Source organism: Microchirus variegatus, assembly GCF_963457635.1.
Source record: "Microchirus variegatus genome assembly, chromosome: 7".
In the NCBI taxonomy this organism is placed as follows: Eukaryota; Metazoa; Chordata; class Actinopteri; order Pleuronectiformes; family Soleidae; genus Microchirus; species Microchirus variegatus.
In genome coordinates, this window is record NC_139808.1 from 4,490,753 (window position 1) to 4,503,486 (window position 12,734).

Genomic DNA, 12,734 nt, shown 5'->3' on the forward strand with positions numbered 1-12,734 from the left:
GATGGCCATTAAGATCAAACCAGTGGTGACTAAACAATTTTACCTCCTCCTAATTTAATCTGAATAAATAGATTGAGTAGGTTCCATCATTTGGATGCAGAGTGAGGCTTTGCCTTGAATTATCTGTGGTCTCGACTCATATTTACGGGCATTTAAAGATTCCTTACATCGCAGTCTTTCCAGTCTCATCCACAGATATCCAAGCTTTTAAACAATAAAGCAAACTAAATCTGGTCAGGTTTTTCCATTTTGCCGGTGGCGGCAATTACCCATGTCTGTGTTCTGACTTAAAACCCATGACAAAGTTCTGCTCCTCCTCCACTCCACACCCAGAGGCTGAGTCAAACAGTCACTTCTATTCCCTTTCAAACCAGATTTCCACGCTTTGATTTCCTGTGTTTCTCTGCTCATGTCCATCTCCTCTCTTTTACTCCATCAGAAGGATGGAAACAAAGATACAGGTATGGAATAAATGAGTAATAAAAACCAATAGCCAGCTAGCCATCTTGTCATCCTTCTAGTATAAACTGGAACAAGGACTCTGCAGCGGATATTTGTTCAAAAAGATGCTCTGCTAGCTTTTGTGGACATAATATTTCACTCACACTACTTCATAACAAGTCAGTAGCTTACAATAAGTGATCACCATCAGTTACCAGATGTCGAGGCCCCACAACAATGGATCTTGTGCACTTAGTTTTCAATTTCAATTGAAATACCAGGACCCTGGTACTGCTGTGCACATTTGTATCCCCCCCCCCCCCATGTATAACTTTTCCACCATCCTCTACCACATCTGTCCCATCACCCAACCTTTGGTTATTTCCTTCCAATTGGCAGGACTTCAAACATCCAAGTGATTGAAAATGTTAGGTTCCCACAGCCTCGCTGACCTTCACTGCTCCCTTCCCCAGAGACTCTGGGAGCTCTCCGAGTCTGTCTATAATTGGAGAGACAAGATACCTTGTAATGCTTTGATCGGTACTCAAGCTCTAACTCGGTTTCAGACGGGTCAGAGTGTGTATTGTGAAGATAAACTGGCTCTCTGTGTCTAGCAGGTTGAGTTAGATGAATCCATGAGTTAAAAGAATTTGACTTTTTCACAACACACAGCAACATTATCTACAAATGTGATTTTTAATTTCTGGCTATATACACTACTGTTCAAAAGTGTGGGGTCACTTAGAAATGTCCTTATTTGTTCAGGAAAAGAACTTTGTTTTCAATTAATCTAACACTAAATTAATCAAAAATACACCCTATACATTGTTAATGTGGTAAACGACTATTCTAGCTGCAAACGTCTGGTTTTTAATGGAATATGTACATAGGTGTATAGAGGCCCATTTCCAGTGTTCTAATGGTACATTGTGTTTGCTAATGGCGTTAGAAGACTATTGGATGATTAGAAAACCCTTGAAAACCCTTGTGCAATGATGTTAGCACAGCTGAAAACAGTTTTTGCTGGTTCTTTGACGAAAGGGCAAAATTATTCTTTTGAATTAAAAAAAAATCATTATTTCTTATCTTGTCAATGTCTTGACTATATTTTCTATTAATTTTGCAACTCTTTTTATGAATAAAAGTGTGACTTTTAATGGAAAACACACACAAAAATGTATCGGTGACACCAAACATTTGAACGGTAGTGTAAATGTGCTAATTTTCCCCACAGAACCATACCTGTCTTCTGAAAGGCCTCGAGCTGCTCGTTGGTGAGTTCCTTGATAGAAGCAGTGATCGCTTTGAAGGCTCCCTTTAGCCTCTTGCCCAAAACCATGTGATCAGGTTCAGCGCGTAGACTGATTCCATACTTGTCCTTGTCCGTTGACAGGGTTAACTGTCGCACGTTCAGCTCCTGCAGAATGGAAAATAGACAGTCTTGAAAAAGATAAAGTTACCAGCTTGTCATTTTAAGTGTACATAAAATTAGTGATTCTGACTAAAAGTCAAAAGTTAATTGCAGGCGGAGCACATGGATATAATCCCCATAAATACACCCTTTAAATTTAAATGCTCTCCTGTAACTATATAATATAATACTGAAACTCAAATTGAAAATTTAATACCAACCTAAAACTGGGAAAAAAAATAAAACTTTAATGACCACAGAGAGTTCCCATAAAAGGGAAAATCAAAAATTGATCACAGAATCAATCCTTGAAAGAGCAATGCAGTCAGCCATGAAATCAACCAGTCAGTAAGCCTATCATGCTTTAAATCTCCAATAAGCCATGGATCCTTCAGTTTCAGTACAAAGAACCCACTGAAAGAATGTTTCATTCCGGATTGAGAGAGAAATCCATGATTCAGTCCGTGTTAAAACAACAGAGAGAGGCTTCTTTCAGTCAATCACACTCAAGTCGAGGCTTGTGATTGAGAGTGAACTCCACTGCAGCATTATTGGCTCGGCCAGAGAAAGCATCAATGTGCTACTCCAGACAAGTGGGTAACAAAACTAAGGGCAGGGAAGGGATGAAAATAGCAGCTTTTTGGAGAGGAGCGTGGTTAATTTAGGTACCTGGATTGCTCTTGCCTTTAATTTGTAATAAACCTGTTTTGTGAAGTTAAACATTCTGCTATGGAACAGGGTTTTTGTCTGCATCTACACAGTTATATGTAACATAGAATACTTACTGTCTAGTTTGGCACAATAATACATGGCTGTTATTCCAGAAGCATATTCTACTACATCTACAGATAAGAATTATTGTATGAGTCGAGAGATGTGATACATTTTCGTACATATTTTTCCAGCTACTGCATTTCGGCTCATAGAAGTTTATGACCCGCTCTTGCAAAGGTGACAATGTTCTTGTTTAAAGCCTCAGCAAACCCGAAATCGACCCACACAAGTGTTTATTGATTAGGCCCGAGATCGCAACACCAACTGCGTGTGCCAAATAAGGAGGAATGGATGCGAGACAGAGAGAAAGATCAGCGCTTAATCAGATTTCAGTGTGGACACTGGGAACACATTAACGCTCGGTGGTAATCACTTGAAACCATATCAAGACACATTCTGACAAGTGGAGTCATTTTGAAAGCTCTAGTATTGCAACATCAATGTTCACTAACAGATTAGCAGGAGTAACTTGTTTCCTGTTGCCTTTCTGTCGTGTTTCCAGTTCTCTCCTCGTGTTGTTGATCCACACACCAGTTGGAGCCGCAGTTACACTGGTGCGTTCAGGGTCTTTTTCTAGCATGGGAATTTACATACACGTGCGCGGCGCATTCATCGTTTTTCCTTCGATTTTTTTATGATCGCGAGAAGCCAAAATTGTGGTCACTCTATGCATTACAGTGAAACGCAGTAACAACGGGTGCGGGGGTTGTGACGACGGTGCATGACAATAGGTGATAAGTGGCAACACTCCCCTGGAAGCAGTGGATGTGTGTTTACCTGGGTCCCATTCACATGTAAATGACCAGACACAAAACCGAGTGTTCTGAAAAAGGCTGTTTTGGCAGAGTTATTGAACTGCTTTTGTGCTTCATCCTTATGATTTTTTTGTCTAAAGCATGACACAGACATGTTTATTAGGGCACCAGGACCTAGTATAACTTGGGTTAATAGGGTATAATATGGGACCTTTAAAAATAATATCATGCACTCACCTGGTATCAAACCCATGAATGTGTAAAAAGACAAATTCACAACCGAGGGCAATTGTAGATATTAACAAATTACTGATTCACTAATAATAATAACGAAACAAACAACCAAATTACAACATAATAGTTGACTTACTTCCAGGATGTATTTCTGCAGGGCCTGGATGTTTTTCAGAGCCTCTGGATCCTGGTGAATAACTACAACCTCCTTCAGTGGGTACTAGAATACAGTATACATACATAGACACATTAATATGGCTGAATAAAATATAATTTATACACAAAACATATTTTTTATTTTTTTTAAATAAAAAATAAATATTGTGTCCTATTATTTTATGAGATGAAAATTAAAGTTAACAGTGCATAAGTGAATTAAGTGTGGTTACCTTGACAGGCAGGGTCTTCCGGTCTCTGATCACTCGGCCCAGTTCAATCACAGACTGCATCTGAGAGACAGCGCTCTCAATGCTCTTGTCAATTAAACTCTCCCTGAAAAGCAAAACAAAAAGGAATAAGAAAAAGAGAATCTCAGAATCACCACACCATAATCGGTGGTACTTTATTGACTACATCATTACAACATGACTACTCGTCTTTTTGGGATAATTGTGTGAAATTCTGCACATTTCCAATGCCACGGCTGAGGGTTGCAGGTGCATTTCACAGCAACTCAGATTTCACCACTCAACCAAAAGGATAATTATAGTATATAACATGTTTACCATCAAAAATCTGAATGGAGACTCAGTTCAGAACATCAGCACTAACTCTGAAACAATCAATAATAAAGGCACAGGGAGACTCCCACCTCTCAATTCAAATTAGAGTTACACCGCTACTGATAATCATCCATAGTGTGTGCTTAACACGGGTGCATATACACAATTTGTGTATGTTTATTGTGCATACATAATTGCACTAAAATGACAGAGAAGAGAACCTGAGGGACAGCCAATCATTTAATGAGCTGATTGAGGAGCAGCTGTTCCCCACTGCCACACTGGTGTCTGACCTTTGGGAGGAGAGTGAAGTCATCCCATTTGACAACAGAGGGTAGAAGCAGCTAATAACGGAGGCGACTTTGAGTGCAGCTCAAGTGACAGAAGAGATTATATGAACCATTAAAAACAACAACAAACTATTATCTCTCTGCTAAATCAAATGTGTATTTAATTATGCCATAACTTTTTCTTTTGGCATTACAGATGATGCAATTAAAAAAAGAAATTCTCCCAGGCGTCGGCAGCAGTGATTAGCCACCAAGGCACACGTTTGACTGCAGTAATTGAAGTGAAGGGGATGAAACGATCGTATTTTATGAGCGGCATCAATTTTCAAGGCTGACAATCAAGGCGAGGAGTATTTCTAGGTCGCTGGTAGAAGCAGAAACACACTGAGCTGTTTAGAAAAGTAAGATATTCTTTTTGTTAAAATATGCACAAGATTTGGTCGATTTTTTTAATATAAATATATATTTCTGGAAAAGATAGCAGCGAACTTGGAACAAGGATTTCTAACCCTTTCTCCATTTAAGATGACCTTGATTAGAAGTGACTTTGTGCCTGGGTGGAAAATGCATTATCTTCATTTTACCATGCACAATCAATGAGTTGTGAGCTGAATTTGACAGATCAATAGAGAGAGAAAAAATCCTGCTAAGAAACTCCTCACACCCAAGCTTTTATCTGGAGAATCCAGTCAATCTATTAAATTAACACATACTAATTATGTAAACCATCACCTTAACAATGAATCACAGTGGTTATTACATAACTAGGATCAGAGTGAGAGAAAAAAAAAGACAAGGAGGATGAGATGAAGCCAAGGAACAGCAGGAATGAAGAGAAGACACTGAATAAAAGCACACAGCACAGCTGCTGTAAAGCCTGACATGTCTAAAAACTACTGTGGACTCTCAAGCTTCAAAGGCATCTAACTCTGTGGAGTTCACAGTGTGACATAATTGGGGTAAAGTAAGGCCACACTCTGGGTGAACCTGATTATGCTCTGGATCAGTAATGGCTATTGTCTTAGTCATCCTGCAGCAGCAAAACCTAATTCTTCTATGAGGTAACAATGGCAGTTCTAGAAGCAAATGACCAATGCTATGTTTAAAATCCTCAGTAAGAACAAATCTCATTCTGCTCAAGCTCACTTTAATCTCATCCTACTACATCTAGGTCAAAAATGTCTTTCAATGTGTTAATGGGGGTTAAAATTACTGCTTATACAACCTCTGCTGCATAAAATACAAACCAATTTCCTGCCAAACTGTAGCATTACATTTAATTTTGTTGTACATTTACTCATCAGTGATTCCCATACATTGATTTATTTTATAATAGCCACTGTCTATAGTTTTTCTATGTTTTTGGAACATTTCATTGTAAAGCTTGCCCAACTCAACCAAATACGATAGCATATATGTGTCATAAAGTACTTTGGAATTAAATTATCTGCAGTCAAACCTCCAACTAATACAACAGTGCACCAGTGTCTTATTATTATTATATTATTCATATCGTACACGAGAAAATACAATGAAAAAGTAGAGCAGTATGGTGAGCGGGGGCTAGGTCAGGGCAGTGAAACAGTCCTTGGCTCTCATATTAAAGCATTAATGAAGAGGTTTTTTTTCTCAACCTGACTTGGGGCAGCATGAGATAGTGGATGCTGCTGGTGTCCTTGTCGTCAAAAGAGGTGGGGTCAATGAGGTGACTCAGATTTTGGTACATCATCTCTGTAATGAAGGGTGTGAATGGAGCCTGGAGTAAAGGAGGGAAGATTATTAGAAGCTCTGTTTTGTGGCTAATTTACATTTGCTGACATACAGGTCTTAAAGGTCAGGAGCCACAATACAATCAGAATAAAGAACACAAGCTTTCTCTTTCTCAGATGATGCAAAAGTTCAACCTTAATCATGCCACAGTGTGGTTTCTTTTAATGCAATACTGTGCTGTTTCAACCACTCGTACAGCTTACTGCTGATCTGTATTGATCTGGGTTACACTAACTGCCTCCAAGCATGCTTTGCGCCTCACATGCAAACATCTTTAATGTATTATAAATAAAAACTCCTACTGCTCATGCAATATTCATCACCATGCCAGCACACACATTTCCTCAGCTATTCTTCTTAGGACACTGTACTGACTTCCATTCATTTGGACAGCCTAAACAAAGCATTATGCCTAATGTTAATCATAACCAGTTAATGCCTAACCCTAACATTAACACAAATCAAATATTTTCCGAAGAAATTAGATTCTGCCTCTTTACGACCAGGTTTTGATCTCTTTGAGGACGACTGGTCCTGACAAGGTCAGTGTTTATACCAGCAAACGTCCTAAAGTACACACACATACAGATATAATTCATCTTGCACACACAAAAGCAAAACTGGCACCACAAGACATCTTTTCATGCTATCAATTTTCCCTCACTCACTCACACATACACAGGGACTCGCACACACAATATGACTCACCATCAGCCTGCACATGGAAAACAGAACGCTGAAGAGGGTTTCCAGCGCCCACAGGCAGTCCTCTGTGCCATTCTCTCCCTGCAAAGTTCACACACAAACATCAAAATATTCAGTCCTCTCAGAGGTGTCAAATGATGAGAACACTCAAGCAGAGGGCGGTGCATGGATCCCGAAACCATATCAGTCATGTGTTGACCAGGAGGGCCACAAACAGATTATCATTATTAGTACTGCTTTCATTAAATGTGGGAATTTATGAGCTGAACAAACACTGCTGAGAAACTCTGAGCGGCACAAATAAAGCACAAGCGTTATCTCACCTTCAGACGGCGCCTGTTGGTTCTCACGTACCAGTTGGTGAGCATGTCCACAAACTTGACCAGGCGAGGCACGACAGTGTAAAGCCGGTAAGCTGTGAAAACAAAATGAAACGTAAGAGTATATATACAGTACATGCCTGATGATCTAATCTACAACATTAAAATGTTGCCAGAGAGGATGAATTTTAAGATATTTGTCATGTTCTTGGTCTCAATCCTTAACAATCAGGGTTCCTGGAATAAAAGTGTGTGTGTGTTTGTATTTGTTACCACTTTACGACCAGTAGTCCAGATCTAGAAGACTAAAACCTGGTTGTAATGAAGTAGATCCTAATTTCTCAGGAGCAGGTTTAAGGCTAATAATTGAATTGTGATTAAGTTGAGGTCAGGTTTTGGACTGGTTGTGATTAACATTAGTGTTAATGCTTTATTGAGGTTGTCCAAGTGAATAGAACTCAATGCAGTGTCCTAAGAGGAGCAGTCCTAGGTGTATGTGTCGTACCATCCATCTCAGCCTTGAAGAACTGAATGAGGGACTGTGTGAAGGACTGAATCCATTTGTCCATGATGTTGTCGCTCTGCTTTGCCGTGCTCTCATTGTACAGAAACTGAATATCATCCTCCTGATCAAAGAAAAAAAAATACAAAACAATAAAAAACAGTTGGAGAAGGATGCAAAATGCCATGAATCTGGAACAATCCGCTCTTAAGAACACAAAACATTTACTAGTAATTTCCTACTTTGACATTTTTGCCACCTTGGGGATGAATGTGAGTTTTACTGAGCTGAAATTAGTTTTAATTATATATCTGTTTTTCTTATCATTAGCATAGTTCAGCTTAAACAGGTGATCATTTAACAGGCCCATTTATATGATGATCAATGGTCATATAGGAAATAAAAATGATAAGCTTGTTAACTATACACTACTATACAAGTTGAACTATAACTAAACTCGTTATACTCCAAGACTGAAAGGTGCAAATATTTCAAAACTGCAGCAGAAGCAGAAGTTTTTTGTCACTTCTCTATAGGTGGCATTTTCTTTTTGAGTGGAAGAATACATAAGGAGCAAATGCCTCCTCACTTCAAAAGACTGATGTCAAGAGCAAACCACTATAAAAATGAATGACTGTGTTAACAAATTACCTTCTGCAATCTCTGTACGTTCTGCACCAGAAAGCGATAGGCGTTATACCACGGCAGGAAGACGTCTTTCAACACATCGCGCACCCCGTCCTCTTTGAAACGCAGATTCTCTGCCCTCACTACAGGAGAGTTGATGAGGTAGAGTCTACAGAGACAAAGACAGTGGTGGAGTTTGTAAGTAATAAGCATGCAGTGGGAAGGATTATGAATGACAGCATACAGTGTGTGCACAGGTAAAAAGGGGTCCTGGTGTATGAGTGATGCTCAAGTAAAAGTGTTGTGCATACGTGTATATAAATGTTGAATTATTCCAGTCACACATTCATATCCCCAGTTACTGTAGATGTGTTTTATATGAATGTTCATTAACAGAGAGGACAGTAAAGTCGGTTTCACAGTTTGTTAAAACACCAAACAAGCATAACTCATTTTAGAAGATACATAACACTTAAATATTAGCAAACTGTTTTCCATAGTAGGACAAACACAAGTTTTACTCGTAAAAAGTACATTAATTAGGTTTCCACTTCAGGTTTAAGAGAGCTAGGGTCATGCTACTGTTCAAATGTCAGTCACACTAAATACTTGACACTTAACATGTAGAAGCTGTTTTTGTTTGCTGAAATATCTGTTCTTTTAAAAGCGCATTCATTCCCCCATATTTGACCTCCACCAAGAGGTATATGTTTTCGCTGGTGTTTTGATAACTCAAAAAGTCGAGGACGGATTTGGCTGAAAATTTCAGAAAATGTCCGCAATGGGACCCGAAACCAGTGATTACATTTTGGGCGTGATCTGTAGACACGATCACTATTTTTAATCACTATTTTGTGGGAGGCTGAGCTGCCCTGGCGGAGGTCTGCGCTCCCTGAGTGCGTCTAGTTTCTGGATGTGTTCCAACAAAGTGATGCTGCTAAAATCTAATGGGACTTTACTGTACATGGTGACTGTTTCATGTTAAGGCTGAAGAGTGGAAGGCAGTGAGAGATTAAGGCAAAGCAGTGGATCAATAAACTGTACAATTTGGTGTCACTGGTTGTTTTTATCTCTTTATCTCATTCTCAGCCAATAAACAAGATTGATATGCAGACAACTAAAGTGGATTAGAAGCTGTTGTAATGTACAAAGATAAACATACAAACCCCGATACCTTTTAATTTTATAAAATGTAACCGACCTGTGGTAAAAGGTACATCACTGTCAAAAATGCTCCACTAACCTCAGTTAAAAACAAACTATTTCCTTACAAAGTGTTTCAAGCAGCAGGCAAACCATGCAGAGTACTGCGAGTGAAACGTTGATTAAAAATGTATGTAGCCTCTCACTGGGTGCGGCTGTTTGAGATATTTCATCAGGGGAAAAAGGCAAGAAGAACTGCTTTGGGTAAAAATACTCTTTGCAACTATCTGACCAATGTTTTAGAGATGCAACATGCTTTGCTGTTGTAAAGCTTCTCTTGGATTTCTGTGATTTGTCGGTATACACAATGGAATGGAATGTCGAAAAAACATCAGACAAAACTCACCTCCTATATGGAAACTAAGACAGCACTATAAGAAAACTGCACTTCCCTGATGCAAAGCGATGGAGCCGTCAATCATACCTCAATTTGACAAGTTTTAAATGTAGGTTAAATGTCCTGCTATTTTGGGCCAAAGGGAAATTTTACAAACAGAAAGCTTTTTAGTGAAAATGAATCTCTTCTCTCCAATAAAAATAAACTGGATAATCAATATCACTTCAACGGTTAGTGGAAGGCATCCACACTGGGATGGACTGGAGGTTAGAAAAGGTTTGCTGTTTTTGGAGGCAAACAGACGTGATGCAACACACTGCAATAAGTGCATGAGTGATTAAATAGCAGCAAAATCAGAGTTAGATTTTTCATAAAATATAATACAGACGGTATCATCTACTGTAGAATGCATCTAACCTGCCCCTGGATGGTTGTCTTTGCAAATATCCAGGTTTGACAGAAAATAACTCTGTCTACCATTTGTTTTGTATTGTTTTCAAATAAATACATAAATTGAGTTCATGCTGTATAAAAAAATGATAAAGGATAAAAATGATAGTAGAGTACATGATAGCATAATACGTTTCAAGACTACAGAAAGAAAAGAGGGAGAGAGTCGATGAAGCTTTTTCCTCCTCTCTAAATCGTATCTTTCTCGGCGTATATGTGAGCATATGGTACAACTGCAGAGTGCTTTATTCATTAGGCCATATGGCTCGAGCACCCTTGCTGCTCAGGGCAAAAGGAAGAACGAAGAAAATGTGTGATATATATATAGATATATCTATGTAGATAGAGATAGATATATTTGTGTGTGTGTGTTAAGTTCCGAGTAAGGTGTAGATGGTGGTTCAAACCTTTTATAACTATGCCTACTATTAACATAAGGCAGTTTAACACACACACCCCTGCCACACACCCACCCACACACACACACACACACAGATTCAGAAGCACACATTTTGCTCACATCCAAGCACACAGCTGACCTGAGGGCATCAGCTCCATAGCTCTGCACGATCAGTCCTGGATCTGGGTAGTTCTTCTTACGCTTGCTCATCTTCTGTCCATCGCTGCAGGAAGGAGACAGGCAAAGACATTTTATGCACAGGCACACTCGTGCATGCACAAAACTGCATGTTAGAAGCCATGCACTTGGTATTCAAATACGTCCTTCCAGGTCAGCAGGCCTGTGAGTAAAGTGCTGCTTTTAGACCCCGGGGCTGAGGACAAGTAGCCACTGCTGTAAAACCTCTCTCAAAGTGTGGAATGTTACAACCATGTGTATAAACATTATATAAACAATGCAGTCTTCTGATTTAAGCCCAGTAAGTAGGAAAGAAGTAGCAATTAACCACCAGGTGGCGACTTCACTGGTGTGTTTGTAAAAAAAAAAAAAAAAAAAAAGGGTTAAATTTGAATGGAACCCTATGGGAAAATGAGCTGAGTTCTCACTTGTTTTACAATGTCAGTAAACGTATTCTTGAAGCTTTAATGGTCTCAATCACTAGTTTCAGGTGTGTAAATTATGTTCCCATTTAAAAGAAAATAGACGAGAAAGCTAGGCACATGAGTGGACACTTGACAGTAGAAAGTAGTAGAAAAAGTATATGGATAGGCAGAGGAATAACAACAGGGATTAATGAAAAATGGCTGTTGAAAGAAGGGGAAAAGACTTGAAGAGAGGAAGGGCCAGTCACTGTGTACAGATTTTTTTTCTTACCGCTACAATTTGTCAAACCAGTCATATTGCAGCGATATTAAAACATGCCACACAGTTGAGAAAAGCCGCACTTATATCATTGATATTCTGGTACTTCTCATGTGCAGTGTTAATGATAAATAATTAAATAAATAAACAAACACATAAAAAAGCCCAGTCTAAGTGACAGTACAAAACATAATCATTTCAACATAAGCTACATATCCTTCTGTAATCAGAGGTCTTATACACCTTATGGTTGCAGTGCAGAGAGACAGAAAACACATAAAACAAAGCAGGTAGGTTGCAAAAGGGCTGGCAATATTCTATTCATCCGTTATTATTTTAAGGCCACAACCAACAATAAACCTTTAAGCAAAATATGACTGAATGAATGAATGAATGAATGAATGAATGAATTAATATTTATTTGGACATGGACCATTAATACAGTATTAACAGCCACACTGTGAGCCATGGTTTTGTACTGTTGTACTTAATCATCAATACCAGTACTGCTACACCAGTATTTTTGAGCATATGCATGCGAATAGTATCCTTCTGGGTTCAATGGTCACAAACAACCAGCAGCAAAACATACAATTCCCTTGAGTTTGAGTAATGATTGCTGCTTTGAGAAGTTATATAAAAATAAATTTCTGATCTGACCATTTAACAAATCTATCATAGAAAATCCGTGGGTGTGAGCCTCATAAATTTAGGAAAGCTGGTAAATACAGCGAGAGATACAAACATGATGCTAACATTTGCCTTTGTTGCAACTGCAAGATCAAGAAAAAAATACACATTTTAAGAAGTCAGTGAACTGACCTGGCAAGGACCAAACCATTAACGATGACATTCTTGAAGGGTGGTTTGCCAAACAAGGCTGTGGAGAGCACCAACAAAGTGTAGAACCTGCAGGAGACAAAATACAGCAA

The 12,734-nt window shown here is 38.9% G+C and overlaps 1 protein-coding gene across 1 annotated transcript in view; it reads right to left on the reverse strand.

Moving 5' to 3' along the window:
* Positions 1–12,734, reverse strand: part of iars1 (isoleucyl-tRNA synthetase 1) — a 41,612-nt gene that overhangs the window by 8,330 nt on the left and 20,548 nt on the right. The window contains exons 17-26 of the mRNA XM_083892062.1: positions 12,625–12,711; positions 11,081–11,164; positions 8,576–8,720; positions 7,928–8,048; positions 7,426–7,517; positions 7,106–7,183; positions 6,262–6,383; positions 4,005–4,107; positions 3,752–3,835; positions 1,684–1,858 (exon numbers count right to left, since the gene is read on the reverse strand). Of these exons, the coding sequence (XP_083748188.1) occupies positions 1,684–1,858; positions 3,752–3,835; positions 4,005–4,107; positions 6,262–6,383; positions 7,106–7,183; positions 7,426–7,517; positions 7,928–8,048; positions 8,576–8,720; positions 11,081–11,164; positions 12,625–12,711 (1,091 nt within the window). The remainder of the gene's footprint in view (positions 1–1,683; positions 1,859–3,751; positions 3,836–4,004; positions 4,108–6,261; positions 6,384–7,105; positions 7,184–7,425; positions 7,518–7,927; positions 8,049–8,575; positions 8,721–11,080; positions 11,165–12,624; positions 12,712–12,734) is intronic.